The sequence below is a fragment of the Salarias fasciatus genome, chromosome 4 (assembly GCF_902148845.1).
Source record: "Salarias fasciatus chromosome 4, fSalaFa1.1, whole genome shotgun sequence".
Classification (NCBI taxonomy): Eukaryota; Metazoa; Chordata; class Actinopteri; order Blenniiformes; family Blenniidae; genus Salarias; species Salarias fasciatus.
Window position 1 is genome coordinate 8,885,913 of NC_043748.1, and position 27,975 is coordinate 8,913,887.

General features: G+C 44.8%; 3 protein-coding genes across 3 annotated transcripts in view; 2 read left to right on the forward strand and 1 right to left on the reverse strand.

The window, feature by feature from the left end:
- Window positions 1-4,027: 4,027 nt before the first annotated feature.
- Window positions 4,028-27,975, forward strand: part of LOC115387010 (butyrophilin subfamily 3 member A1) — a 30,347-nt gene continuing 6,399 nt past the window's right edge. Inside the window, exons 1-3 of the mRNA XM_030089519.1 lie at window positions 4,028-4,040; window positions 12,241-12,246; window positions 20,870-20,879. The gene's annotated coding sequence lies outside the window, so the exon portion shown is untranslated. The remainder of the gene's footprint in view (window positions 4,041-12,240; window positions 12,247-20,869; window positions 20,880-27,975) is intronic.
- Window positions 4,417-18,351, reverse strand: xylt2 (xylosyltransferase II). The gene is made up of 11 exons (XM_030089516.1): window positions 18,164-18,351; window positions 13,779-14,322; window positions 13,064-13,239; window positions 11,601-11,803; window positions 9,912-9,992; window positions 9,469-9,685; window positions 8,924-9,100; window positions 8,130-8,386; window positions 7,829-8,024; window positions 7,216-7,549; window positions 4,417-7,119 (listed from the first exon to the last, which is right to left on the reverse strand). The coding sequence occupies exons 1-11, from the start codon at window positions 18,293-18,295 to the stop codon at window positions 6,797-6,799; spliced, it is 2,640 nt and encodes an 879-aa protein (XP_029945376.1). The 5' UTR covers window positions 18,296-18,351; the 3' UTR covers window positions 4,417-6,796.
- On the forward strand, window positions 21,935-27,930 carry LOC115387011 (uncharacterized). Its single transcript, XM_030089520.1, has 5 exons — window positions 21,935-22,151; window positions 22,575-22,684; window positions 24,837-24,929; window positions 25,166-25,336; window positions 26,993-27,930. The coding sequence occupies exons 1-5, from the start codon at window positions 22,001-22,003 to the stop codon at window positions 27,170-27,172; spliced, it is 705 nt and encodes a 234-aa protein (XP_029945380.1). The 5' UTR covers window positions 21,935-22,000; the 3' UTR covers window positions 27,173-27,930.

Below are 27,975 nucleotides of genomic sequence, written 5' to 3' on the forward strand. Positions count from 1 at the left end.
TCTGCCTGATTCCGGCACTAACCCCTACACCGCTGCGTGATCGTACATGTTACTGGCGAAAATCTATTCCAGCCAACTGATTTCAACCCATGAAACAGATGGGAGGAGGAGGATTCTCACATCCTAGGAGAAGGAAGTAATTATTCCCCCCATATGTCATTTATGAACCCCCCAAAATACAATAAGTTTCTGTTTATAGTCCCACTTGACCTTATGACTGTTAGGTTTTCACCTGTGTGCATGTATTTCACTTTGTTTTGATCTCCTCATCTATTAAAATGACTCCTGAAGACCCCATCAGAAACCTCATCAAGACATTTTTCCAGCGCGCAGTGTCACTGCTCTCACTGTGGTGTATTTTTCTGCAGGTTTCGAATCTTGAATCACACACTAATGCCCTAACTTATGTTAATGTGAAATGGCAAAGCCAATTTTGCACTTTCCCCACCAGATTTTGCCCGAGCCCTGCAGCACTAATGACAATGACACAAAGTCAGACTTATTAGTGCCGCTGCAGGAAGAAAACCACACTCCAAATGAGTCGCCCATCTCCACTGTTTGTCTGCTTTTTTGCCTCCATTTGTCACACGACTCCCCAACCCCTTCCCCCCCCCTTTTACTTGTCACAGAGAATAAAATCAGTCTGCTTTAAAACAGCTTTGTTACAAATATCCAGCAGCAAGCGTCCCCACTGCCGTGACATTCATTAGCCGTGCTCTCCTCGCAGTATTTAATCACAGAATAGGCATCATTAACCATAATAACGTCCCCCCGCCATCCAGCGGCCCCTCCTCCTACTCCTACTGTCTCCCACAGCAAGTTAAGGACTGTAATGAATGCAGTGAGAAAATGCAACATCCCACAGTGCAGAGCGCCACGATGCACGTCAGTGACACACTCAGAGAGAGTCAAACACTGGTGAAACACGGAGAAAATCCGCTCCAGTCCGATTTAAAGACGAGTGAGTCAAACCGAAAAACTCAGGGCGGGACGGTTTGCTCAGGACGGCACTCACTGTGAAACCGACTGTGTGATGTGACGGTACTAAATTGCAAACCAAGCATTTCAAGTGTGTATTTTTTGGTGATTATCTGATAAATTACCTTTACGGCTCTCAAAATGCGTCACTGGAGTAATCCTGCACTTCGGTAAACTTTTAGATGAAGTGTGTTTAGATTCAATAATCTTCTAGCGGTTATACAGATTTACCAATCTACATGTTTTAATATTACTTTCTAAATAAATAAAGATGCAATAAAAAGGGTACAATGAAAAATACATGAGTGGAATAAATATTTCATGTGTTCATTCTGTCTCCTAAAGTTGTACCTTCACATGGTGGAGGCTCTGCTCACGTTCCGGTCAAACACTGAGAAGGATAACGAGGATGAAATGACTGGCTTTAGATCGGTAAATCATGCCTACAGGAACGGAAAGTGAGTTTACTGTGGCCTTTATGAAAGAGCATTTTGCTTTTATGGGGTAGTCCTACACGCATTTTGAGAAATTCTTTAGAATAATGAAGCAGCCATGAAAAGAAAAGCCGTGTTTTGGCGAGTGAAGCACCTGGGAGACGTTTTCCAGCAGTAATTTGCAGGTACAGGTCAAACCTCACACAGACAGGGTGTTGGAAACAATGGTGCGGGTGACCGGAGGTCGACCCTCGGCTCACCGGGGATGCGCTGATTTACCACCACGGCTCTGGACCCTGGCATCAACTGGCCTTGTCGCCATGGTTATCGTCTCACTGGGAGCCTGTGTACCCAGCCTGGAGCTCCTTGGCAGCAGATGCTTGCCTGTTTTGTTGACATTTATCACCCCACCGCACACACGCGCACACACGCACACGCACACACACACACATGAACATGAACGTACGTGCACGACTCCTCCTCATCCAGCAGGTCCGGCCCCACTGCCTGCTTCTTATCTGCCTCCTCAAAGAGCCCACATACGGCGCGGCGTGACAGCATGCGGCGCTCTGACGCCCGCCGCGCGTTCCCTTTAATCACCCACATTTACGTCCCGCGCATTCGATTTGCTCTCACACTTAAAAAGGCCGACTTTGTGACAGTCTGAGCAGCTATAGGAGGAAAATCGGAGGCCACCCTGTTTCTCGAATTGGATTTTTCGTACTGTGCTTTGAAGCCGTCGCCCTCTAAATCGCTGACTACAGCAACAGTCCCAACGCTGCGGATGTAGAAAATGCTTGAAAAACCTGAGAAATTGCACCATAAAGGAGTCGGGAGGTTGAACCCTCCGACTCTCACACCACACATGCAAAAAAGTAGAAGAAGCAGGTAAAACAAACTTCATTTCTGAATACAGAGTGATTGCTGAAGTCCGTCCTCAGCAGGAAGCAGACTGAAGCACAAACTGTCCCTGAAGTTCAAACCCTGCAGACCAGAGAAGGAGCCGCCGTGCGGATGACTCAGGACCTCAAGGTGAGATTGTCCCGTGTTGCGTTAAATCAACATATTACTATTGCATGAATCCCACATGAAAATTTGATGCTGGCGTGTAAAATGTCCTCATGGCCCGCGTTGCTGGAGAGGCGACATGAGAAAGCACATGGGAACAGATGGTGTGTGTGTGTGTGGAGTATGGATGGAGGTGGCTATTTTTCACTGAGGCAAAAGGCCCCTTCAGCACGGCTGGAGAAACAAGCTTTGTCGCCATGGCAATGTGAGATTTCTCTGACTTTATAAGAGATGTGTCACAGTAACCCTGAACGCCACAGAAACACCCGTGATGAGGCGAGTCACTTAGTAACAATACGACCGGAAGGCCGCCGACGGCTTCACAGCCGCCATTTCTAAACTATAAATTCAAGAGCATCATCTGTTTTTCTCACACTTTTTGAATGTTTTACTGTGTCTTCTATATTTATTTATTTATTTTTTAAAAAAAAAGGACTTCAAAACTGCATACTTCAAGAGCCAAGAGCTAACTGGCTCATTTCAGCTCGCACTCGGCTGGACCGTCCGTTATCTCCAGTGCTCTGTAGTTCCTGGCAGTCTGCAACTCGGCAAAACAACAAATGCAATCACAAATTTAATTAGCCGGGACACGGGGAGCTCGTTCTCGGCTCGCCGCAATACAATGCTTGTTCCACAAATATCCAATAATTGAATTATTGAGGCTCCTGAAGCATCTACAGGGATCAAACTGTTAAGAGGAGCAGCAACGCGCCAGCAATAAAATCCCCAATTTGTGAGTCGTGTAAGGACGAGCTTTTACTTGCCTTCTCATTAATGCAACTATTGTAATAATGAGGACAATAAAAGTAATTTCTGCACCGAGGGCTTGTTTTTTTTTTTTAAAGCTTGTTGTGTTGTGTGTTTCTACTGCACTGTTTGAAGTTTATGATTCAGCCTGTATGTGTGGAAATCGACTGATCGCACATCCAGTGTTACAGGTACTTCTTTGAAAACTAGTGGGATTACTTAATTACTAACAAAAACTGAAATTCATGGAAGTAGAAGCAGCCTTTGTTTCACTCTGGTCTCCCCTGTTGAGACTCATCTCAGGAAAGTTAACGGAAAGAAATCGAACTGATGACAATTTCACTGATTTCAACTGGATTACTGATTTGAAAATGGCAATCAGTTACAATCTCATCACTGCCAAAAGTAGAGAAATTACAGTAACTTTACATTTCCTTAATCCCAACTCTGCGAGCATCAGACATCTGGTAGTGTTGTTAAATTTAACCTGCACTCAGAACTCATGAAAACAGAAGACACTGCTTAACAGTTAATTCAAGAATTAAAATACTACAATTAAAAAATAAAAATTACAATATTAATAAGAATGAATGAAACAGTAGCTCACACATCAGTGTTCAAGGGTGTGATTTACAGAACAGCCAGTTACATTGACAGATTTGTGGATACCTTGTGATTCAGATCTTGGTGATAGGGGAAGGTCAGCGTCTCTCCGTCCGACTCCACTGCAGACGAGCCGTACGCGCTGTCCGGGGAAACCGTTCCCTGCATCACACACACATCCTCCATCCTGCTCATTCTCAACATCCGCAGGTTCAGGTGTCTGCAGGTGAATTAAAATGTACAACTTCCACTCCTGTTCGTCTCCAATTATCTCTACTTCTCCGTTTTCACTTCTGAGCATCTCAAGAGAAAATGTAGCATTCTGTTGGAAGTCTGCAAAACGATGAATATTTATACGAAAGAGAACATGGAAGTGGAACTTACAGTATTCATGAAGTAAGAGCACGTGGAGGAAGCGCTCAGCACCATGGAGAGCGCCTCCGCCTGTCATTAGGATGTCCGATCATCCCACTAAATCCACAACTTAACGCTACAACGTTGAGAGGCAGTCATGTTAAAGACAAGGAAGAAAAACGAATCAAACAAAGTGGCAAATATGTTGTTTTTTTTTTTTTAATGAGTCATCAGTCTGCATGTCTACGACCTTTTCTAGAGGCAAACAGTTTCTGGCTGAAGTCCCCAACGCGGCCACAGTGACTCACCAGGCCAGAATGGCGCCGCTCGGACCGAGAGCCCGACGCCCCCGTCCCCCGCAAAAAAAAAAAAAAAAAACACAGAGGAGAGGGTCCGCATGGCAAGACACTGAACAGGTGGGCTGTTGAACGTGACACAGTTAAGACAGCAGTTCCAAACAGTTTTCGAGTGCTCAGTGATAAACGCACGATACAGACAAGTTCCTCAGCAGCCGGATAGAAAAATAACGTCTGTTCCAACCATGAATCGGTCCAATCCTCTGGATAAAAGCGGAGCTTCACTGAAGCAACGGCGCTGTGCAAGGTAAACAAGGTCACTTAAAACTCATACGGTGGCCAGCGTCATCTCACAACAGGAAAGCTTGCATAAAACAGTAAAAATCCAAAGTGAAACACAGACGAGGGGTTTTCTTTTTTTGTCTGAAAAGGCAATAATTGCACATCTCTGGATCTTATTATTCCATAGTAAACAATTCCTATTTTCCATATCAAGGCAACTGAGATTTTCCAACGATCGCACGGAAAAAATAAGACCATGAACATACAGTGGGCAGCACGTTTTAAAAGTTGACATGAAAACAAACTTTATGAAATGATGAAGTGATGAGAACCGAGAGCACAAAAAAATACCATCATGTTCCTCATGGACACAAAGGAGGAATAAAATGTTAAAAGCCTTGCAATGAAAGGACCACGTCAATTTTTTGGGGGGTAATAATTTGTTTTCTTTCCAAGAAGAGTTTGACATAACTTTCACATAAGATGGTTAATAAAAAGAATGAGCCACTGACCGCTGGTTAAATTAGGGGAAAACTAGAAAAAAAATAATGTTGCACTATTAAGTTGGATAATAATTTAAATGGTTAACAGCAAAAAACTTTGATTTAATGTCATTAGTAATGCAGGTTGCAACAAACTGATTTCATCACCAGTGAGGATTCTTTCAGCATCAGTTCCAGTAACAGCGGAGCTCAATAGAAATAAATCAACTTGAGTTCAAAGAGGAATTAAAAAGAGAAACCCTTCATGTTATCAATCCCTCAATTTCAAACTGGTCAATGATTTTGGATTTCTTTTAAGATTAGATAGATGTACGTGTTTGTAATGCTCACAGGTGGATTTGAAATGAAAGTGGTGTCAATCTTCATGTCAAACAAGAAATGTATTTTTCCCCAAAAAAATAAAAAAATAAAATAACGCTACAAATCACACATTTCTTTAGTTTTGTAGATCAGTCTTAGTCTGCCTCCTACAACGACATTAAAACACGCTACGTCAAACTGGCAAAGAAACTCGAACCAACTCCACTGGAGTTTGTCAAGTCCTTATGAAACCGAGTACCTTTTCACAGGAGCGTGTTTTAACAACTATTTCAGAGGAATTTCGGAGATATCTTTGCTATCTGCGGCGCTGATAGCCATCTAGGCACTTCCTTTTACCAAGAAAACAACAAAGTGGGTTTTTTTTTTTGAGACAACGGAAAGAATAACACTTTGGAGCCATTTCAGGCGATCGGACACATGGAAATGCAGACAGAAATAAAAAAAAAAAAACGGTGCTAAGTCACAGTAAACACAACAACGATAAAACACGACGCCATACCCATAAACCCCGTTCCTTTATCTGATCTGTTTCCTGACCCGAGTCACGGCTGATGTGTCTGTGCAGCAGGGAGTGGAGGTCTAGGTATGTGCCTACTGTAGATTTAAAAAAAACACACAAAAAAAAACATTAACTCATCTTTAACTTCTCACCCTGTACCCAAGTGACCTTTGTGTAACGTCAGAGTCTTACAGTAAAGTGCACTTCATCCATCCGTCCCACATGCTTTCATCACAATGCTTCAAAATAAGCACAATAATACGATACAAAGGTTCCACTCTCCCTTGAAATGAAGATACAGCACGGAGCCTGCTGATGCTTTTCCACCACTGCTTCCTGATTCTTTCAAAGAAGAGAAAAGTTGTGCGCTCGGGCGGAGCTCGCACGTGTGCAGAGGGGCTTTTCTCGACGCACTTCAGCCAACGCAGACCGTGACCGGAAAACCTGTGTGTCGACTAAAAGGTAATAATCAGTCTGGAATTCGTGTACCCATTCACCAAACAGTGGTGCGAATCTTTGCGTTGCAGTCTTAGAATGTGCAAATTTCCAGCAGAGATGCAGCTCCTCAGTGCAGGGGGTTCCTGTTGACGCCGCTCTGAGCTCTCAGACGATATTCTGGTTCAGAACGATCCTCCTACGAGTCGTCACTGGAGGTCCGACTGTCCAACAGTCTTCCTATGCGTGTGACGGAGTCGGTTCTTCCTCGGGTCGCTACCTGATGCGTCCGTTGCTCTTGACGGGGCCGAGTTCAGACTTGGGGTCGGGGGACAGGGAGCTCCAAGTGGTTTTGGAGCAAGGTCCCAAAGCCGGGCAGGAAGAGGTCTGCGTGGCGCACAGGCCTCCGCTCACCCAGAACTGGCCCACGCTGCTGTCCACCCAGGCCTCCAGCGGCCGGCCCACCAGCTGGGCGTTCCGCTGAGCTGCCTGCATGGCCGGCTCCTGCGGGGGCAGCTTCAGCACCGAGCTCAGCTGCTGGAAGCTCTGCTCCAGGTACAGGTTCCCTGGCGGGCCCAGATGGAACCAGCTGTCCTCTTCTGGGGAGCACGGAAACAAAAAACACAGGGAGGAATAAGCTTCCAGGTCAATTCAGCACACCGACTGCAACTCCGTGCTGTGAATCAGTGTCTCACCTTTGCGTAGCGGCGCCTTATTATTGAAGGTTAAAGGTATGACCAGGAAGCGAACCTCCGCCATGTGCTCCCACTGCTTCAACACCCGCACCGTCCAGGTGCCGGGCCGCAGGGGGCGCTGCAGTGGAGGCTTGTACTGGGTGTACTCCGCGTCCACGTCCACCGTAATGTCGTACGACGCCGCCACCACCAGGGCCGGGTCGATCCACACGATGGTGGCGGTGAGGTTTGGGCCGCGCGCCCACTTCTGGACCGCCAGCGGCTCGTCCAGAGGGCCGACCACGCCGCCAAAGTTCCGGAAGATTCTCTCTTTGGGGTCCCAATCCGTACCGATCTGTCGAGATGAGACGTGTTTCGTGACAATGCCGCAGACATCTGGCTTTCATGTTGTAACTGAAGACGTATGCTTTTCCTTAATGTTAATTTTTCTTCTTTTATTTAATATGTATATATATTCTTCTGAAACTAATTAACTTCTAATTTAAGTTTTGCTCAGATCACACAGTGATAATCTCCCCCCATTTTCTCATATCAGAAAGAGATCTCCTCATAAAGCATCTTCTTACGGTTTCTGGATCCTAAGACTTCATACAATCAAATCAAAAGTGCTTACTTCCAGGTTCTTCAGCCTTTCAAACTCCTTCAGGTTTTTCCCAAGGACAAGTGTGGCTTGAGGCAGGGCCCACATCTCCAGCGTCTCTCTGGCTTTCGACTCCGCAGCCTGGACCTCCTGACGGATCAGGTAGCCTTGGAAACGGTCGTCGTAAAAGTACAAATGTACAGAGAGAGGGTAACCCACTGCTTCCAGCCTGCAGCAAAAAAATAGAAAAAAAAAAATAAAAACAACCACGTTTAAAATGGAATTATCTGAAGTGTCTGTGATAACATGAAGAAGAAGTCGGCAGACTGCTCACCTGCAGGCCTCCGTCTTGCTCTGAGCGGTCGCCAGACCGCTCAGGCCAAGGCGGAAGAAGGAGGTGTAGGCAGTGAGAGCCACATCGCTGAGAGAGCCCATCCCGTCCGGCTGCTCGAACAGGCTCTCCCAGTAGGCCTTGACGGCCACGGTGCCTGGAGCGTACTGGCCGTACAGGTGGGTGTCCAGGATGTCAATGGCCTCCTGGTTCACTGATGACTCAAACTTCCGGGCAAAGAACGTCGGACGGGTCAGTTGCTGTAGAGGAGAGGGAAGAGAAATAAGCATTTTTACAAATCACACTGAGAAAACGCATCTTTGGAAGGTTACATAATGAAGTACTTAACCCTAAAACTGAAGCTAAAGCATCTTAATTGCCCCTTGGAGGCCGACCAGCTCACTTCACCGACTGGAGATGAAGTGCAGCTCCAACACGTTTATAAACTGTCACATGTTCAGTTTTATAGTGGCCTTTTTAGATCTAGTTTTGCAAATAAACAATCAAGATGACTGAATGTCATGACTGACAGCTTCTGTAATTCGAGTCGTCACTTCCAATTGGGTCAAGTGGGATCGGAGATGTGAGCTCGCAGCAGTCGGTCTGCCGCCTGCTCGGCGCCTCGTCCACGTCTCACAAATTTTGTGCGATTGAAAGAAGAGGAGAAAAGACACGTCTCGTACTTTACTGTTTACCGGGGAAAACACGAGCCATCTGGTAAACTACAACACATTGAGCGAAGGTTAATGAAGCCAACTGAAAGAGTTTAGCTCTACGCTGCGCTCTGACACGCTCACCTGAATCCGGATGAGGTCTTGAGGCTTGAAGTCGTTTGGGGAGCAGCCACACCAGTCCACTATGTGCTTGTACTGACATTTACACCCCAGCTTTCGATTCCAGTTGGTGACGCGCAGGTTGTTGTCCACCAGGGTTTCGCACATGTGGCTGTTCCCGAGCACCGTGTGGAAGAAAGACTGCGGAGAGAGGGTGGGGGTGATTACAGCAATGGTCGGGAAAACAAAGGCTGAGCCGTCTCAGAAGGAGGGAACAGTAAAGCGCCACAGATATGTGTAAACAGCTTGAAACCGCAGATTCTAAACTATAAAAAGGTCACAGCTCGGTGGCAGGGAACATACTGCGGTAGCTCTCCTGAGATTTAACTAAACAGCCAGATAAACTGGAGTGAACCCTCTTCTCAGTGTGCCAGATAGCTTAAAGTATTACGTTATCTCCGCTGCTGGGCTCTCCTGACTTGGCAGGGGAGGACGAGCCGGAGAGATTTGTGTATGGAGCCGTCTGTCTCAACCGTGGGAGATAAACAGTCCGCCTCGGGCGAGCTCACCTCAGCGGGGAGCAGCGCGTAGGTATAGAACTGCTTCAGCCCCGACACCAGCTCGTCCCGGGAGGTGATGACGTACTCCACGAAGCGGCGCGTGAGCGCGAACCAGTCGGAGCCGCCCGAGACCTCCAGGCCGTTCGGGATGCTGCGCTCGCCCAGACGCCACATGTGGTTGTCGCACTCGTGGAAGAGACGGTCGAGGCCTTGCTTCTTAATAAATCTGGAAAAACAGAACGTGGTTGAGGATGATGAATAGCAGCATCCATCACATGCTTCTTTTTACTGAGACAGAATATCAATGACTGATAAAATGAGCAGCGAGTCCTACGTTCTTTGTAAAAAAATCTTAACTTTAACTGAATGGCGAACACTACTTCTAAGATTTGGATTATATGTTCAGGGATGTGAGATTTAATTAAGCCTCTTGAACGTCCGCGTGTCCTCACCGAGCGTTCTCTCTCCCGTGGGATTTGAGGAAGTTCTGGTTTCTGTGCAGCGACAGGAAAGCCACCAGCTCGTCGTTGGTCCTGCAGGAGGGTATAATGGTGAGCGTTGAGTAGAGGAGGGATGAAATCACGAAAGAAAGAAAAGGCAAAAAAGAAAAAAAGCTGTACTGGCTCGAGTGCAGTGCCGACTAAATTTAGCAACTCCGGACAGTGCTTAGGAGGCTCGGCTTGTTACCCAGTGGGACGATTCAGGTGGAGGAGTAGCTGCTTTGAAAGGGCTTCAATAGCAGGATCAGAAGCACAGCCAGCAATAACCAACATGAAAGAAAGCCATCTACTGCCAGCACTATGTTTCACTCACAAAAACATCCTTCTTTATTGCCTCAACCAGATTACACCATTCACCTCAGCAAATGTTGTTTTCACTATCAATGTGTGAGGAAGAGAAAGAGTTCAGTGTGACGCTAATGATTCAAAAAGGGCAATTTAGGAGAAATGTGGATAAAACATCCCACTTCTAAATAAATCACAGAAGAAACAAAGTAGATCAGAAATATAAATTTAACTACTGACTGGCCCAGTTTACATGGGTGTTTTTTATTCCCAATGTGATTATAAACAATCGTATTAAACGTGCGTGTATACATGTACGGCATACAAAGCGATCCACGATGAATCCTCGTTTACAAGGACCCTGGGTGAAGCGGATTATACAGCGTCCTGTGACATGCGCACAAAGTCTCTGGAGGAACTTTCAGGTCTTTAGCTCTGCAGCAGCAGTCCTCAGCGCCGAGCAGAGGGTTTTTATCTGCTGATACCTGCTCAAATAATGTCCCAACATCTCCATGATACGCTGCTCAAGCAGCAGCTGCTCCCCTGGCTGCAGCACCGCCGCGATGAGCGGCACGTCTCAGTGTGTGCTCTGCTCCGCGTGCCGATGTTTCGAATTAACTGATGCCCGTGTTAACTTGTGACCAAAAGATGACTGAAACTTGTAGTCATTGCGGCGAACGTCGGTTATCGACAGTTACAGTGAGTGTATACGTTTAAAGTCTTTTGTGAGACTTACTTTAACAACTGTTGTTATCAGTATGTGTTTACAACGCCTTCATTCGTTAACACGGGAACCAGTTAATCCATAACACCGATCGGGCGATCGCTCGTAATCTGCTAATGGAGCTCTTTATACAACTCTCTGTTGTGCGATTTGCTTCCATCTCGCCTCTCCAGTGTTTTTTCTTTTTTTTAATTAAAAAAGTGTTTTTCGACCACCGTCGTGCTCTTCTGCTGGTTTTGGACTGTCCTGCTTCCCGTTTACTGCGTCACTACGTACGAGGGAACGCATGCACGGAACAAATAATCCCCCGTTTAATCCGCTCCGCTGTCAGGCGGCGTTTATATGAGACACGGAGCGGATTGTCGATCGGTGTACACCACCTCGTACAATTGGCTTCGAAATACAATCCGCTCCGAGTGAAGCGGATCCACTCGGGCGTTTACATGACCCATTTACAATCCGCTCTGCCATATAAGCGGATTATATGGGCGCATGTGAACGTGCCAACTGTCAGTCAATGATTTCGTAATATCTAAATAGGTAATAGAGTTTACAACAACGAGTACAAAGACATACAGACATAACAGCTGTAATTAAACCCAGGCAGGTTTTCTCATAAATATATGACTCACCTAGTAGGGAAATCAGTAGCGCTAAGATTGATGAAGAAGTCCCACTTCCAGTCCAGCATGGAGAGCAGGTCCTGCATGGTGCGGAGGTAAGCCTTCAGAAGACTGGCTCCTCCCCAGATGGTCACCATCCGCCAGGGCGTGGCGCGGATGTTTGGGAACTGCTGGGCTATCTGCAGGACCTCCCGGTGCATGTAGCCGGACCGCTGGGCCGCGGCGAATCGAGAGAGTCAAACAAGAGGGGAGTACATTTCAGTCAAAAGACATAATCGCATAATCTAGTCTGAGTACTGCAACTGTTCCCAGTGATCTGCAAGCTGCAACCGTGCCAAGACCGTCATCAGAACCTGGCACCCGTTGAAAGAATGTGATGTGAAAATAACAGCGACATGGTGCTTTGTGCTGCGAGCCGTCAGGATAAAAGAGAGACAAAAACATCAAAATGTTTGTGGTTAGGCTTGTTTCTTTTGTCCTCTTTTACATGTGACTGTCGGTGATGGCATCGCTGAATTATATGAACGAACGTTAAAGAACGGTCCTGAGCGAACGGCAGAGCAGAGATTAAGGAATGTTAACTTTGCGGGAGCGAGCAAGTGTGCAGCACACACGGATCGCCCCGCAAAAAATAAAACAGGTTCAAAAGACCTTTGTTATTTCCACTTTGAGTTTAATTCAATTAATTATCAGCCAATTAACAAGCAGCTTGTTTCCAAATAAGCACGGCTAATAAAAGTTCTGAAGCGATAAATGGGCAGTTTAAGAGAAACTCATGATGCACAGTTTATACTGACTCTGTCCAACGTATTTAACACAGGATCAAGAGGACATTTAAAATCAGGATGCAACCTTTTTCTGGTCATTAGTGTTCCTGTAAAAGCTAATCTCTCTGTAGAATTAGTAATGTGGGAGACACAACCTGGCCTCATTTAGCCCCTCACGCTTTAAACACGCTTTTCCCTCAAAGATGGATGAGGTGCGGCTGGCGGAGTGTCTCAGACGGAGCCTGTGTTGTGACTTTCTCGCTGACTTCTTATTCATCACGGCCTCCACTGAGCCGCTCCGCCGTCCCCTGGCAGCAGAACAGAGACGCTCCCCGTGACAACCTTTCCGGCTGCATCGGTGCGCTGGCACGGGCGCCCGGCTCTGTTCGACACACCTGAGGTCTCTGCCTCAGTATCGCCTGCCTTACATTTTGTCTTCTGCCTTCCAGCTGTACATGATAGCAGACTTTTCCTCCTCTAAATCCAGCCACTAAGAATAACCACACTTCACTCTATCCAGGCTAATCCCCTTTACCACAGTGTGAGACCCGTGGGATAAATTTAACCTTCATAATGCAGGAGGACCTAACCGGTAAAAGCTTTTGTGAGCTCAATGAAACCCGCATACATAGCAATACCAATGCAAGCCAGATGCATTCTTCACGTGTGGCAGTGATGAAGTAGAGGTAAAAAAACACAGGTTACCTTGTCCACGTGGATGTAGTAGTAGTGGTCGCGGTGGTAAATGGCTTTAATAAGGCGCTTGAGCTGCCGGACAGCACGCCCATGCACCATCAGGACGAAAGCCACTCTGACAGGGTTCTCCACTCGGGACAGACTGTTCTCCAGCTCGCCGAAGGCCTGGACTGGATGCGACACACCTAATCAAAGAGGGAAAACATAAAGGGCTGATGAAGCAGGGTTTGAAGAGTTAAAAAAAAACAAGCCTTTGCGGCTCGGTGTTATATTCAGTGTTCATTCTTGTGTGCTACATATCGAGTGGATATCGGTATATAAGAATTTCCCATTTTTCATTCCTCTTGTCTCATTAAACAAAACTTCCCACACACAATCGCAGCCAACTGTGTTTCTGGAAGAATACAACGGAGCCAGAGGCGTGGGTGGAGTGTTTTGGCCCAGTTCAACCCTTGTATTACACTACAGCGCTGCACAAGTTCCTGGTATATAAAGTCAGATAGAAACGTGGCTGAACTCACTGCCTGTGACGTCTAATTCTGACCCGCTGTCCAAGAAAAGTGGTGGGTGTTACACACAAAAAATGATGATTACAGATCATCAATGAGGCTCAAACGCTTTTTTAGTGGATCTCCTGAGACGCTGACATACAAGAAACACATGTCAAAACTGTCAGATTACATAAAACACAGAAGAGGAAATGAAAGAACAGAAGTGATCTCACCGAGCTGAGGACAAAACTGAGGAAGTGCGTGTGGCATGAGCTGTCCGGCCTGATGCTGGCAGACGATGTTGGCGATCTCCTGCCGGCACTGCTGGGAGCCGGCGCGGTGCAGGGCGGACAGAGCGTCTTTGCCCCTGATGTCACATTTAGGCACAAAGTCACTGCTGAGGGACTGGTGCGCGCCGTCCACGCTGCCCGGCTCTCCCGGTATGGCCGCGGCCGGTAACCTCACCGCCCCGTCGACGCCGCCGCGGATCTCGCTGAAGTTCCGGCTGCTGGACAGATCGTGGAGGAGCACGCCGTCCTGCCCGGCCTCCGTCATCCAACGCTCCTGGGGAGTCTTCAGCCTGGTGCCAGGCTTTCCACCTCGGCGGCTGTTCCCCCTCCTCAGTGCGCTGGCTGCCGTGCCCGCTGTCCTCTCTAACCTGGCGCTCCATCTACCCTTGCTCCTTCCCGACAGAGAATTGTGTTTGTCCCAAAGCGCGCCGTCTCTTTTGGGGTCCTGGCTGTTGTGATCGGGCAGCTTAGACCGTCTTGTTTTTCTCTGAGGAGAGATAGCAGAGAAGAAGAGAGACATACATTTTCAATTGGCGGTCTGTTGCCAGGCTGCCATAAGAACATCTTGGATAAACACCCCTGAGAGGAGGTGTTGATTCATAATCCAAGAATGACATAAACAAAGACCTCCACTAAGACAACAGCAGAGGCAGCCCCAGAGGGAACGATCTGCTTGCTTTGCTTTGTAAGTTTTTTTTTTTCACCCCCATTTTCTCTCATTTGGTTTATTTTTAGCCGAGCCTCTGCCTCTCTGTGAAGCTAATCTGCAAAAACTGGCTAGTCGCAGAGACACATAACCAATTTAGAAATTTACCTCAACAAACCTGAGTGCGCTCCCCTCAGGCCAAAGACATGCAGAAAAATGTCTATGCATAGCTGTGAAGCTAAGTGTGTTCCCCCATCAGGGAAAAATAATGTTTTCAAAAGGTAATCAGTCAACTTGGATATTGCTTCATACTGTAAAGTCCAAGTAAAATAGTTTTTTTGTGCTTAAAGAGCAACACAATACGTGGGAGAGCTACCGTCCCACTTCTCTGGGTCTTTTCCAAATTAGTTTCCCACGTAAAACATTCAGTGTGGACGTGGAAGCAGTTAAAGTGTCTCACGTCTCCAAAAATGGAAGACAGTCTTTGAAACAGAAAAAAAAAAAAAAGAAATTTAAGCCATTTTAAATCTTGCAGCCAAAAAGCATCATAGCTTTGGAACAGCAGATTACAGGATCACACAAAAGGCCTCTTGAAAATATGCACTTGGAGGAGAAGAGGAAGAAGAACAGCGAGTGGGCTGAGTGCTTTCTGCCTCTGTTAGACGATATGGCATAATGTGGGCTGGCTCGCTCGCTCGCCTCACACCACTGGCACGCCGACAGCCCAGAGATGGTGGGAACAAGAAACGGCACTGGGGCTGCGTGGCGGGACAAGGAGCCAGATAACATACCTCCTCGTGTGCCAGCTGCCCAGCAATACAGCACAGTCAGCTGCTGGTTGCCAAATGCACTCTCACTGCCATTATGGTAAAAGGTTAAAAAAAATAACACACACACACACAAACAGCGCCATAAAAAAAACCTGTTTCAAAGCATTTAAACAAATAACCTTCTCATTAGAATGTAAAACAAAAGGTTGGACAGCCATTGTAACGGCTGTTTTGAAAAACCCCACTCAAATGCATCAGAATGCATGTTGGGTAATTGTGGTCTTTACCGACTCAAAATGTAAAAACGGAGTCAAAGACTGGGGGAAAAAAAGTGTTGGGAGCTGACAGCTCCCAACACTGAGCTGTCAGCAGAAAAGTTCTAAACTGCATTTGTAATGTATATAATCCACAGCAGAGTTAACGTGCCTGGGTGAATACACTCCTGATTGCTGTAAGCTCTCTGAAGTTCATTACGAGTCAGAACAGTCGTAAGAATTCAGTTTTAAGCACCAAACACCAAGATATGCTGCAAGGAGACATGGGTTCTTCCGTCTCACGCTAGGTACTGTTTGGTCCATGATTTGTTATTTCAAAAAGGCTACACAGTTTGTAGAAAGACAAAGACTTTATGAGGAGTGTTTGTTTGATATGCACTAAAACTGAAATGTTTTTCAAATTCTACAAACACTGTGCAAACAAATGAAGCCACAGACAAATTTAACCAAATAAAACCTGACAATAGGCAGCAATCAACTCCAAAGTCCCACGAAAGCTGCAGGGAAACATACAGAGCAGTCAAGTCACACCTAAGCTCTGAAATCCAGGCTTCTTGTTTTAAGTGTTGGAGCGTATTCTGCTCAGGACAGTTTCCCCGAGTTGGACTCAATGCAGCTTTTAGGGTCCTGAGATTCAGATTAAAATAATTTTATTTTAGAGTTGGATTCATTCAGTTCTTCATGGCAGCATTTTGGTTCATCTTAAAATGTTTGGCAGCCAGTAACTCCCCAGTTTCCAGCTGACAGCAGTTGTGTCTCATGCGAAAGCTAAAATGAAGCAAGGGTCTAATATTTCAATTTCCCTTATCATTGGCTTTCACAGCTTTTAATTAACACAATCATGTCAAAAAAGTATTGATTCAAAGGCGAGCGAGGCGGTCTCTTTACTTTCCAATTAATGTTGAGTGAAACCATATCGGAGCTGCCATCTCCTGAAGCGTGAAGCAGCAGCAAGCACTCAGCTCTGCTGCAGAACACGGGTAAGCCGAGGATGATATGAGAAGGACACAGTCCTCACAGTCCTGATGCTCTACCGTGCAAAGGTTTAGACACAAATGCATGTGAGTGTGTTCACACACGCAGAGCAAACCACCAATTAGCAAAGATGCCAGATAAAGCAGCCACTGCTGAGCATGGAGGAACTGCTCGGAGGTAAATGATGATTAATATACATTCTCAGGCTTGGAATATGATGCTGCCTCTTTGAGGGGGCAAACATGGAAAGACCTCGTGCTGACATCTGCACAGACGTATGCCAGCTTAACTCCATAAAAAGCCGACATGCACTGAGTGAAAGAGTTGCATTTCTAGTGTTCCACCTCAGAGAAAAACAAAAAAAAAAACAAAAGTAGAATTAACTAAATTAGTTAACAACTAAGATTCTCCTTATTTGTTTTTTCCCACGTCAGGAGCAAATTCTCCACTATATATATATAAGGAGGGCATATTTCACAGTCCCAGAAGAGCAACAGTTAACCACAGAGGTGTACAGAGAACACTCTGTATCATAGCTGAGGCTTGTTGAAGCAGTAAACAGCCTGAAGCCTGAACCTCAAACAACAGAGTGACAGCCCTGAAAACGACTTGCCCGACCACTTCTGCAATAATGACGAACCACTTGTCACAGTTCCTGTTATAGCAGAGCAGGAGTAAAATAAATGAAATTGACTTAATTGCAGTAGAAAGCTCCCGGAAACTGGTCAGGTTCAAACCCGAGTTAATAAGACAGAACTCTTTTTGTTGCATTTACTTTTTGATAAGACACACCAGGGTCAAATTTTGTTGACACTGTAGCCACAGTTACTTCTGCCACCAGCCGCGAGTCTGAGAAAACTACTACAGGTTGAATCAAGACAGGAAGGTCCCCACCTCAAGTTTCAGGTTACATTCCTGTAACTCCATCAGCATGTCTGTGCCTCAAAAAATGATTTTTTTAACTTGCTCAGGTCACATCTGTTAGCAACTCACCCTGAGAGAGTAACAGAAGAAGCACTGCCCTGGAGGGAGAACACTCCAGGTGTGCGATGATAACATTCCCTAAGAAGACTTGGCTATGGCTAAATAATTTAAAGGAGGTAACTGGCTGCTTAGGTTTAACCTATATGATCCTGCTGCTGAAAGAAACAGGACTCGCATCAAAGTGAAGGTCACAGAAATAGAACAGGGCAAAAGGCCAGCTGTGGTTATAATTAACTAAGACGTGACACAATAAAACAGAATACATCCTTGACATGGCGTCCAGCCGATGTTCACGGGCAGTGTCAAGGAGTTCTGAACATGATCTAAAGTTGATTTACTTCATGAAACACCCCCCTGTACTGTGTCTGACTCTATCCGCTCATCACTGTTTAATCTTCACGACAGTCACTTCAGGTGAGTTAACCTCAGAGAGCTTACGTGAGGACCAGAACTATCATTTCAAATCAAGCTATTCTGAGGAACTTCTCGGCTGCTGTGGTCAGTGACACACTGGGCTGGTCCGGTTGGGCTGAACTGTTTCTGCTCGCGGCTCACAGCAGCAGCTCCCGTAGTAACACACAGAGAGCTATGCTAAAGCGCTAGCGGCTAGCTCTGCCATCAAAACGCAACGGAGCCGCCGCCGTCATGACAGAAACAACGCGGCAGACAGTTCCTCACCTCCGCCTCGCCTTCTTCCAGACTTCTCAGACTCCATACCACGAGCCCTTGGATCAGGAGGATAGTTAATGCGGCGGCAATCGCGAGTTTATAACGTCGGAGGAGCTTCTGTACTCGAGCGCTGGCCACCATTTTTCCAACTCCGGTTTGATGGGAGCGCGCATTCTGACCTGCGCGCCCCCGCGGAGAAGCTCGTCATCCTCAGGTTGCTGAAACCTAAAAAAAACGGAAAATAGATAAATAAATGAATAAAATAACCTAGCAAGAATTTTGTGGTAATTTCACCGGTATTAAAAGCAATGCAATGAACTATATGCTAAATAACTAAATGAAAGAATTGGCAAAGGCAGAAGAGAAGGCTACTGAAAATGTGATGCTACAAGTAACGTACAAAAATAAAACAAAAAAAAGCAATCATCATATCATTTTAAACCACATTTAGTTGCATTGCCGGTGGAAGGTGTTCCATATAATTTACATGCATAAATGATCAATGTTCAAAATATTACTCAGACATATAATTAGATAGGCTTATAGAATAGAATAGAAGAATAGAATAGACTTTATTGTCATTGCACGGGTGGTGGGGGGGGGGGGGGGGGGTACAACGAAATTACATGGGAGCTCATATAAAGCTACAATTCACCTCGATTAAAAAGTCAAGGACAAGAAAACTTAGGAAAGACATCAGAGACAAAACAGAAAACAACACAGACATTAGGTAACAACAGAAAAAATACAAGGGCAGGTATAATTTGCATAAGCGCATCCACAAGATGCAAGAGTAATAAATAACAGTGTCACAGAGTGGTGATCATGCTACATGAGGCACAAACTCTTAAAGTGCCAGGAGATAGTTGGGTGATTTAGTCCATGGGGGGCGGGCGGGGGGGGGTTATGGGAGACTGTTCATAAGTGAGTGTGCGTTTCTGTGTCCGTGGATGTTTGCAATGCGTATGGCCCAGGGGAAGAAGCTGTTTGCCAGTCTGCTGTAAAAAGAACAATACATGACACACACCTCTCTGATTTGCATTTGTATTACTCAGCATTATTGACACTGGAAACTCTCCTACCCTGAGGGCTGAGAGATTAGCCATCCACGTCAATTCCAGATAGATCTCAGTAGTTGTCTGTGTTGATTGCGAGTCCCTGTTTATATCTGTTCACTTGAGTTTTCACAGCCATTTAAATTGCTGTTCGTGTTTACTGACGAGAATCACTCTTTTCATGCAGTGATAATGGATAACACATGCGGATATTAGACAAGAAAATTCACCATTCGCCTTCTAGGGTATGCCTATTCTATATTACTTTTGAATGTTATTTTGTATCACTTCCTATACTAATCTAGTTTATTCTTTGCTTATTTATCCATGCAACACCATTACCAAGTTCGCTGACGACACCACTCTGGTAGGGCTCATCACTGAGGACGATGACTCAGCCTACAGGGATGAGGTCCGGCGGTTAACTGAATGGTGTGACGCCAATAACCTCACCCTCAACACCTGCAAAATGAAGGAAATGGTCACGGACTTCCGCAGGTGCAAATCTGACCCTCCTCTCCTCCGCATCAAAGGTGTCGTTGTAGAGAGGGTGCCCACCTTCAAGTTCCATTGGGACTGATTTATGAGGATTAGACTCTTCATTGCAATTAATCTCAACTTTAAAAAAGTTAATTGTTGACAGTTCTCCATGAATTAATCACGATTAATTGCGATCAATGCGATTAAATTGCGATCAATGCGATTAAAACTGACAGCACTAGTTTTTATGCCTATATGCTCCTCAAATGCGTAATTTCATACCATTACATGCAACATCTAGTGGTATGACAATAAAAAATCCTATATTCCACTTTACCCTGTTCAGGCACTGGCGCCAGTCGCAGTCACCAGGGCAAACACAACAGACAACCACTCACATTCATTCACCCCTATAGGGAAATTAGTGTCAGCCCCTCACATGCATGTTTTTGAACTGTGGAGGAAATTGGAGTAACCAGTGGAAAGAACATGCAAACTCCACACAGCCCGGCCAGTATATGTACCCATCTTGCTGTCAAGCAAAAGTACCCACAATGCAGCTTGATAAGAAATTAGAAAACAAAAAGAAAAATTAAAAGATACTGAATTAGTAGCTTGTCATGTAAAAACGCGCTTTTTCCATATAATTTCATATGCTACCCTCTCATCATGTTGTGTCAATGTATCTCTGCTCATTCACGCCTGTAGGCTAACCTACAATGACAATAAAATCTAAACTTGCCAGATATAAAAACAAAGATTGAAAGGTTCGAATCTTGTTTTAAGTTGTGGGCTACACAGCAGTAACTTCGGTCAAAGCAGCACATAAAGTGGATTTTACATGAATCCAGTTCAAGGCAACTAAAATGAAGCAGGCATTGTGCATACTTTGAATTTTGAGATACTTCTGCTTATTTTCATCCTTGAGGCTCCTTTTCAAACTATTTTTCAAGGATAAAATTGTCTTGTTTCATTAGTTTTTCAATCTCACATTCCTTGACCTCAGATCAAACAAAAGTGTCCTCTAAACGGAACGTAAAACTGACAAGCTGTATAACACAGTGACTAATAACCACATATCAGAGCAAAACTACAATTTTTAGTCTCTGTCAACACTGAGTCAATGTTGATTGGACAAAGTTTTTTTCAGTTTTTGTAGTTTGAAGATTAGGAAAACAAGAAGGGGTGAATCAGTTGAACATACCAACAGTTTTTTATAAGGATTGCTGCATTATGCCTCACACCGTGAGATTCTTTTTTTTTTATGGGTATGTTTGGATGTTTGCTGGTAATAGTTGTTTTCCAGATTGTAAAACAAAGGTACATCAGAAAATCCTTCTTGTAATATCTCTAAGCTTTGGCCAGATTAAGAGAATTACTTCCGAGAAGATGATCGAATACTGCTTACTTTGGGTCATGTGGAGAAGATATGAACATCTGGTGATCCATGAACAGCATGTGGCCTCTGACTCTGGGCTTCAGAAAATTAAGAAACTATTGTGGGATGATGGTCACTTCAAGTATAATTATCCTAAATTACTGTATTACTGAGTGAAATGTGTCCATGTCCATTGAAATGAGAGCCATATAAAAGATCCATCCATCATTCATCCATCCATAAAAAGCAATCTTCTTAATTATAGGCTATTGGTACAAAATCTGGGCTCACAATTCCCTTATAAATGTGAGCATATTGAGGATATGACCATATGGGGTGTATAAAAGAGGCAATAATGGTTTATAGGTTGTCACTTAGTCGCTTTAGTTGAAAAATCTCAAGTTTTGCTGTTCATGAATACTAATGCAACATTGAATCTCTTTGTCTCTCAGGAAAAAAGACCCCCGCAGTCTCCGGGGAAACAGGACCCCGGCTCAGGCATCCAGCCTGTTAACCACGTGCTCTGGATGCCATCAATAAGGAAGTCTGCTGAAGTTGCGCTACAAAAAAACAAAACAAAAACAAAAACAAAAAAAACAAAACAAAAAAAAAAATCAGGCTGACACAATTTTTTATTTCCTTGATTCAATCTCTTAAAGAGAATGGTCAGATATATGATAAGAAATAGTCTTCAGCGAAAGGTGCGTGCATGCGTTCCTGCGCGGAGTCAGAGCGACGTCATGCGGTTTGCGGAGGGAGCGTCAGCGCCTCCGCGAGCTCTTCTTCTTATCAATGCGCGTGTTTGGTTTTTACCCGGCAGGGAGAGTTTTGGGAGCCCGCCCAGGCTGGCTGCACGGCGCATGTGGACTGTCACCGGGATCTGCTGACCGGGACGGAGCTGGTCTCTGCGTCTCTTCCTGGGGACGGATAAAGATGAGAGCCCTCGCGCTCCGACTCGTGAGTTCTGGAGGATTTGTGAAGGGAACAGTCACAGTTTACACCGAGGAAATGTCCACAACTGCAAGTCCGACCACCTCCTCCTTCCAGCTGACGTCCGATCAACTCACAGTGGTCGCTGCATCCTGTAAGTAAAGCTTGAAAACAGCCATAAATTGTTTTGAAAGAATTGCCCTGTCAGTTTTTATTTACTTTCCAACTAATCTTAAATCTTTTTGCTGCATATTTGTGATTTATCACATGATGCTGTCAGCACTGTGATGAAACTCTGTAAATGTGCAAAAGGGTTTTATATTTCCATGTTTTCTGTTGTGTAAGGATACTGCTACACCTGCACTTAAAGCTATAAACCATATTCACAGGTAATAAAAAAATCAATCGCGAGTGAAATGACAGCTCCAAGTGCTCTGATTGTAGAGATGAACTGTCAGTCAAAACTTTTTCTAGTGAATTGTTCATTTAAAACCCATATCAAAGGTTTATATAATAAAACATACTGTACTGACTGTGAGTTCTTATGACTGAGACTATTTCTTCTCTCTGTTTTCAGTTTCCTCCCTTGTGTTCTTTGTGATCATTGTGGCGATGCTGTCCATTATTTACCGTAAGGACCCTCACTGCTGTAAACTCTGCTCCTACCGGGGGCCACATGCAGACATGGTGAGATATTATTCAAAAGGGAGAACTTTGCCTCTCTGCTGTGTAATCTCTAACCTGCATGTTCCCTTTTACAGCGCGGTTGTTGGGATCACACTGGGACAGAAGCTCTGTGCACCGTGTCAGGCCCTGTTAGGAAGTGTCAGATTGAATTTGCATGGCTGTAGCAAAGGGATAAGAACAAATTTGATATTATCATTGTTAGGCAACAGATTAGCTTCAGACGAATTAACTGCTCTCCAGAAATATCTCAGAGTGCCGCAGCAACTGAAATAGAAATGATCAGAATTAGCAAATACCGTGAATTTTCAACACTGATGTTATTCAATCACTGCTGATCAATTTTTTACTCTAACATTAGCAGAGCATGTGATGCAAAAACATGTTACTATTTAAGGTCTATTCAAGAGTGGTGGAGGCTGCATGTTCAATCATCAATCAGTTGTATTTATAAATTGTAGCATATCTATTTATCTAATGAAGATAGCTGTTTACATATTTGTGAAGTCGTGTGAAGCAAAGTGGGATGAATTGAGAAGGAATGTAAACAGTTCAAAGAAGTGACTCTTCCACTGGTTCGCTGTCCTTCCTGCTTCCTCTTCCTGCTTGCTTCTCACCTCCATTAGTCCCAGGGGCTAAGTTTGAGCGTTATCTCTGGAGTGCAGAGCCACAGCTCATACCTCCCTCCCGTGAGGAAGATCTGTTTAGCTGTGATTTTCATGGTGACGTTCAGGGAACTAACAGATCCTTCTCCAGTACAGCTGTATTGTTGCACGGTGTGCCTGATAAGACAACACCGACTTGCCTTTTCTCACCGCTAGGCCAACTGAACAAGCAAATCCAATTGTGATATAGTTAATGTGCAGTACAGCATTTATTTTTTAATGCGGACCTGATTGAGTTTTGTGACGAGAAAGAGAGAATTCCACGTAGAAACAAACACAGAGTCTTTCATTGTGTTTCTGTGGGACATTTCATGTCTTCAACTTCATAGTCGCATACCTTTCCCTGCTTCATTTTACTCCATGAATGGTGGACAGACCCCACTGTGGGTGTTGGGGACACAAGAGGGACAATGGATCTCCTTTAGATTGTGGCGGTGAAAAAAAAGCACGCTGCCGCTGGGGTCCTCCCCCGGCTTCAGCGCTGATTTTACACGGTTGTGCTTTTTCACACTGACTGAATCAATGGCAAGCCACAAAAGCACAACTCTTCTTTTCTTCCCCTCTTTCCTGAAGACATTTTTTTTTCGCCTCTTTAAAGTACTAACCAGTGAGCAAAAAAAGTGACCTTTGACATCACCTTTTTGGCCCTGTTGCTCTCGTTGTCTCGGACACGTCGCGAGGGTTATGGCAAAGGTCGTCAGAGTTCATCATTCTGAGCTGGAGGTTTGAGTGATGTCACGGGATGAATCGGCCGGGGGAAATAATTGATCTTCAGATTGGATGTGGCCCCGTGGTAAATTCATGCTGAATTCCAAACGTGGCTGCTTCTAAGTTGGAAGGAATCTCTTTTTCGTGTTCGCAAGCGAAAGCTCCTTGATATCTCTTGTCACTGGATTTAAATCTCGGTCAAGCAGCAAATTGACTTTGTCGTAACGCCGCCCCAAACGGCGTACAAGGCCGTACTGTGTACTGGAGTGTGCTCGTTAACAGGAACCTGTCGCAGTAACAAGGAGGACGGGAGACTTTTGAAAGGACCACACGGTGTGGTTCGATGGCTTGTTGCCTCGGGACTCTGATGACACAGTAGGACATCACATTGTTCTCCACACAAAGGAGACTCATTTAGACCTGGGGCAATTACCTAGCTTTGGTGGCAGTCTTTTTTTTTTTTTTTTCAGGGTCCTTGCACCTCCATACAGTGAGACACTGACGGGGCTTGTTTTACACGGGGGAGGGAGGAGGAGGAGACACGGAAATCAGGGGGGGTGGTCGCTTTATTGATCAGATAATTTATGGTGCTGCTGAAGCCGCCTGTGCCTGCAGTGATTAAACAAGGCATGAACATTGGCCAATTGGGCTTAAATGAGTGGGTCTCTCTGACTAACTCTTGTCAGAACATCATGCACTCCACCGCCTAGTTAAAACGTAAACTGCGGAAGCGCTGTTCGGCTTTGTGATGTATATTTCTAACTCTGCTGTGTGATTTGCAGGACGCTCCTCCTCAGTACTACAGCAGCAGGCAGATGCTGGTGGGGTCTGCTTGCCTGGAGCCCACTCAGATCACTGATGACAGTGACACTCAGGTGAGACAGTCTTGCACACATCAGGGTTGTTGTTTTTTTTCTTTCCTGTATACACTGATTGAGGAGATAAATTCAGCAGCTACTTGTACACACAGACACACACATATTGTATATAATCAACAGGAGGATCTTCACCTCTGAAGTAAATATTTCACTGATCATCTTCATGATGGATCCTGATCCCGTCAAAGCTTCTCATCCCTGTGTCACTTGGTTGATGATCCGTGTGTCAGCAGGCAGATCAGCTGTTCTACGTTGGCGTTCCCTCCAGCTACAGCCTCCCCACGCTCGAAGCCCCCCTGCCGAGGCTCCCTTCCTATGAGAGCGTCCGAAAAAAGGACCGCCAGAGGCAGATCCACATGATGATTGCAGACCGCTTTGGCCTGAATGGACCCATTGTGACTGAGGTAGGCTGCAGTGGGAAGCAGGACTGTGTCACAGTCACAAATACTGTGTGACAGATGTGCTTCAGGTGCTGTTGTTCTACAGCTTTGGGAGAAAAAAAGACTTTTTTTTAACCCATTGCTAAGAAAAAAATCACAAATTCTGTAGATAATAGGCTGTAGTCTTTTTATATCAGTAATATTTTGTCAGATGATATTATATCAAGAACTCATTTAAAGATCCGAATGAAATGACGGTGCATCCTGTTGACTGCGCTATCGATTCATCTCATGCTCGCTGCTGAATTGTGCTGGCGGCCGCTTTCCGAGGTTTTACCGTGTTGATCTTTCGCTGAGCTCTCGGTTCACCCAACGCTTGAGCAAACAACATAATGAGAAAAAGGAACATCAAACATAATTAAAGGCCGCATCCTGAGTGCAAACAGTGGCCGAGAAGGAAGCTTTGTGCTCCTGTCTTCCACTGTTTTTTTCTTTTTCGACCTCTCCTCCCTTTTCCTTAATTAAACACTCCCTAGCGTGACTGCCCATCTCTGTGCGTGCACGCTCACATGCTCTCTCACACACACACACACACACACACACACACACACACACACATAGGAACACTTTCACAAGCAGTATTTCCAAGTCATCCCGTCAGTTATCACTGAAACACACACCTCCCTCCCTCTTTTAGGCTGTTAGGAGTTCAGATGTTGGCCCCTTGATTTCCCATCTGTCCTGCAGCCTGGGGCTCGATAGTGTAGAAACTTAGTGGCTTGGTGTGCATGTGGTGCGAGTATCAAAGAGGGGGCAGGGTTGTAAGGTTGCTGTTGTCGCTTGAGGGTTCCCAAGCAATTAAAAGATAAGAGGACTCCGTCAGGGAGTGTGAATCTGCCAGATGTGATCAGAAAGATAATGTATTTGTCTAAAAAAAAAAATAAAAATGAGGCAACTGAAATTGTGACAGATTAATCACTAATGTAAATAAAAATATGTTTCACCTCTATTTAGGGTTCAGTTTCAAGGTTTGGTGTGCATAGTGTGATGTGAGACTCATCATTCTTTCTTCTTTTACTTTATTGAATTTTGATTATGCAGCTTTTTCATGTGCCTCACAAAAAAATAAGAGCAAAAATACATAAAGAGCATAACGACAAGTAAGCTCCTTAGACAGATTAATAATTAAGATAGAAAGGGAACTCACACACGTGCATATGCACACACACAAAACCCCAATATATTTCCACTTAGCTCTTAATTAAAACATCAGAAAAAAACAACTTTAATTCACTGAGAGTCCCAATGGGTCTCCCCTCAAAAGTCAGGGAAATATTTAGGAAGAAATCTCAAAGTTTTGGTGCTCGCATGGCACTCTTTGTTACTAAGCTCTGTAAGTAACTGAGCTTCTTCCACCCATTGACATGGTCTGTGAATCACAGAAAAGTTCAAAAGAATAGTGCTGTCAGAAGGTCCAAGGCCATTCCAACATTGAAAAATTAATTATGACATTTTCTAAACTGTTCCACATTCAGCAGAGAGTATATTTATTTATTTATGTATTTATTTATTTATTTATTTGTTTGTTTGTTTAAAACCAGGCTATTCACTGTAATCACTTCAATGCTACATATGTTTGTTTGTTTTAAACTCTGCCTCATTTTCCTGCAATTCCCACAGCCTCCTCCGACATATGAAGAGAGCATCCGTCAGTCCGTGGAGCTGCCCTACAACATCCTTCTGGATATGCCCTCTCCTCAGAGTTTCTACGCCACCGCAGAGCCCATCATCAGCCCTGACCCGTCCAATCCAGCCAGTCCAGCCAACCCTGACAGCGACAATGCTATACTTCCTGTGTGACGCCGATCAACTGTTCCAGCTGATTCAATGAATGTGAAGGAAACACTACAACACGTTCCATGCAGATGAACTCTACAACTCAATCACGCCTGGATCCTTCCGACTTGTGTACAAGCTGACTCAGATACCTCAAGAGTGATTTTCTTTTCTTTTCTTAAGAGGAAGGCGGCTAATGTTGATCATGAGCTGAGGAAGAACCAAAAAGAAGCTGCACCTCTTCATGGGAAGGAAATGTTTGTTAAAAATTCTGTGCAGCATTTGCTATCCGGTTAATAAAAGATATCACTGGATGGTGATGAAGAACAGTGGACGGGACTCCTTTAAACGGGGCATGGTTGGAGACGTTTGTGGACCATAGCACTGATACATACCAAAAATGGAACCATAGCTCGCTGTGTTACTTACAATCAATTGAATTTTGTTGAATTCATGAACATTAATTGTTCCTCTTGTCTTCTCCTTGGCTGTGTCTGAGCCTCAGACCTCACTCTCTGGGTTTAAACATGTTTGTTTGCAGTTTAAGGCAGGTCTTTTCCACTCTGCTGAGATGGTGATGCGCTGCTCCAACATGAGGTCCAGGCTATAAGATGTCGAACTAAGAAGGTGCTAAGGGGAGTCAATCATTTTTAATATTCATTCACAGCAGATTGAGCTCCCAAACTTTTTTTAACTACACATTTTATATCCTTTTGAGAAAAAATTCATTTCTTTTAATTTACAATGTACTTATGCCATATTTTTTTACCCTGTGTGTTGTTTTTGCTCTGTATTTATTGAGAAAAAAAACTGAGTGGCATTGTGTT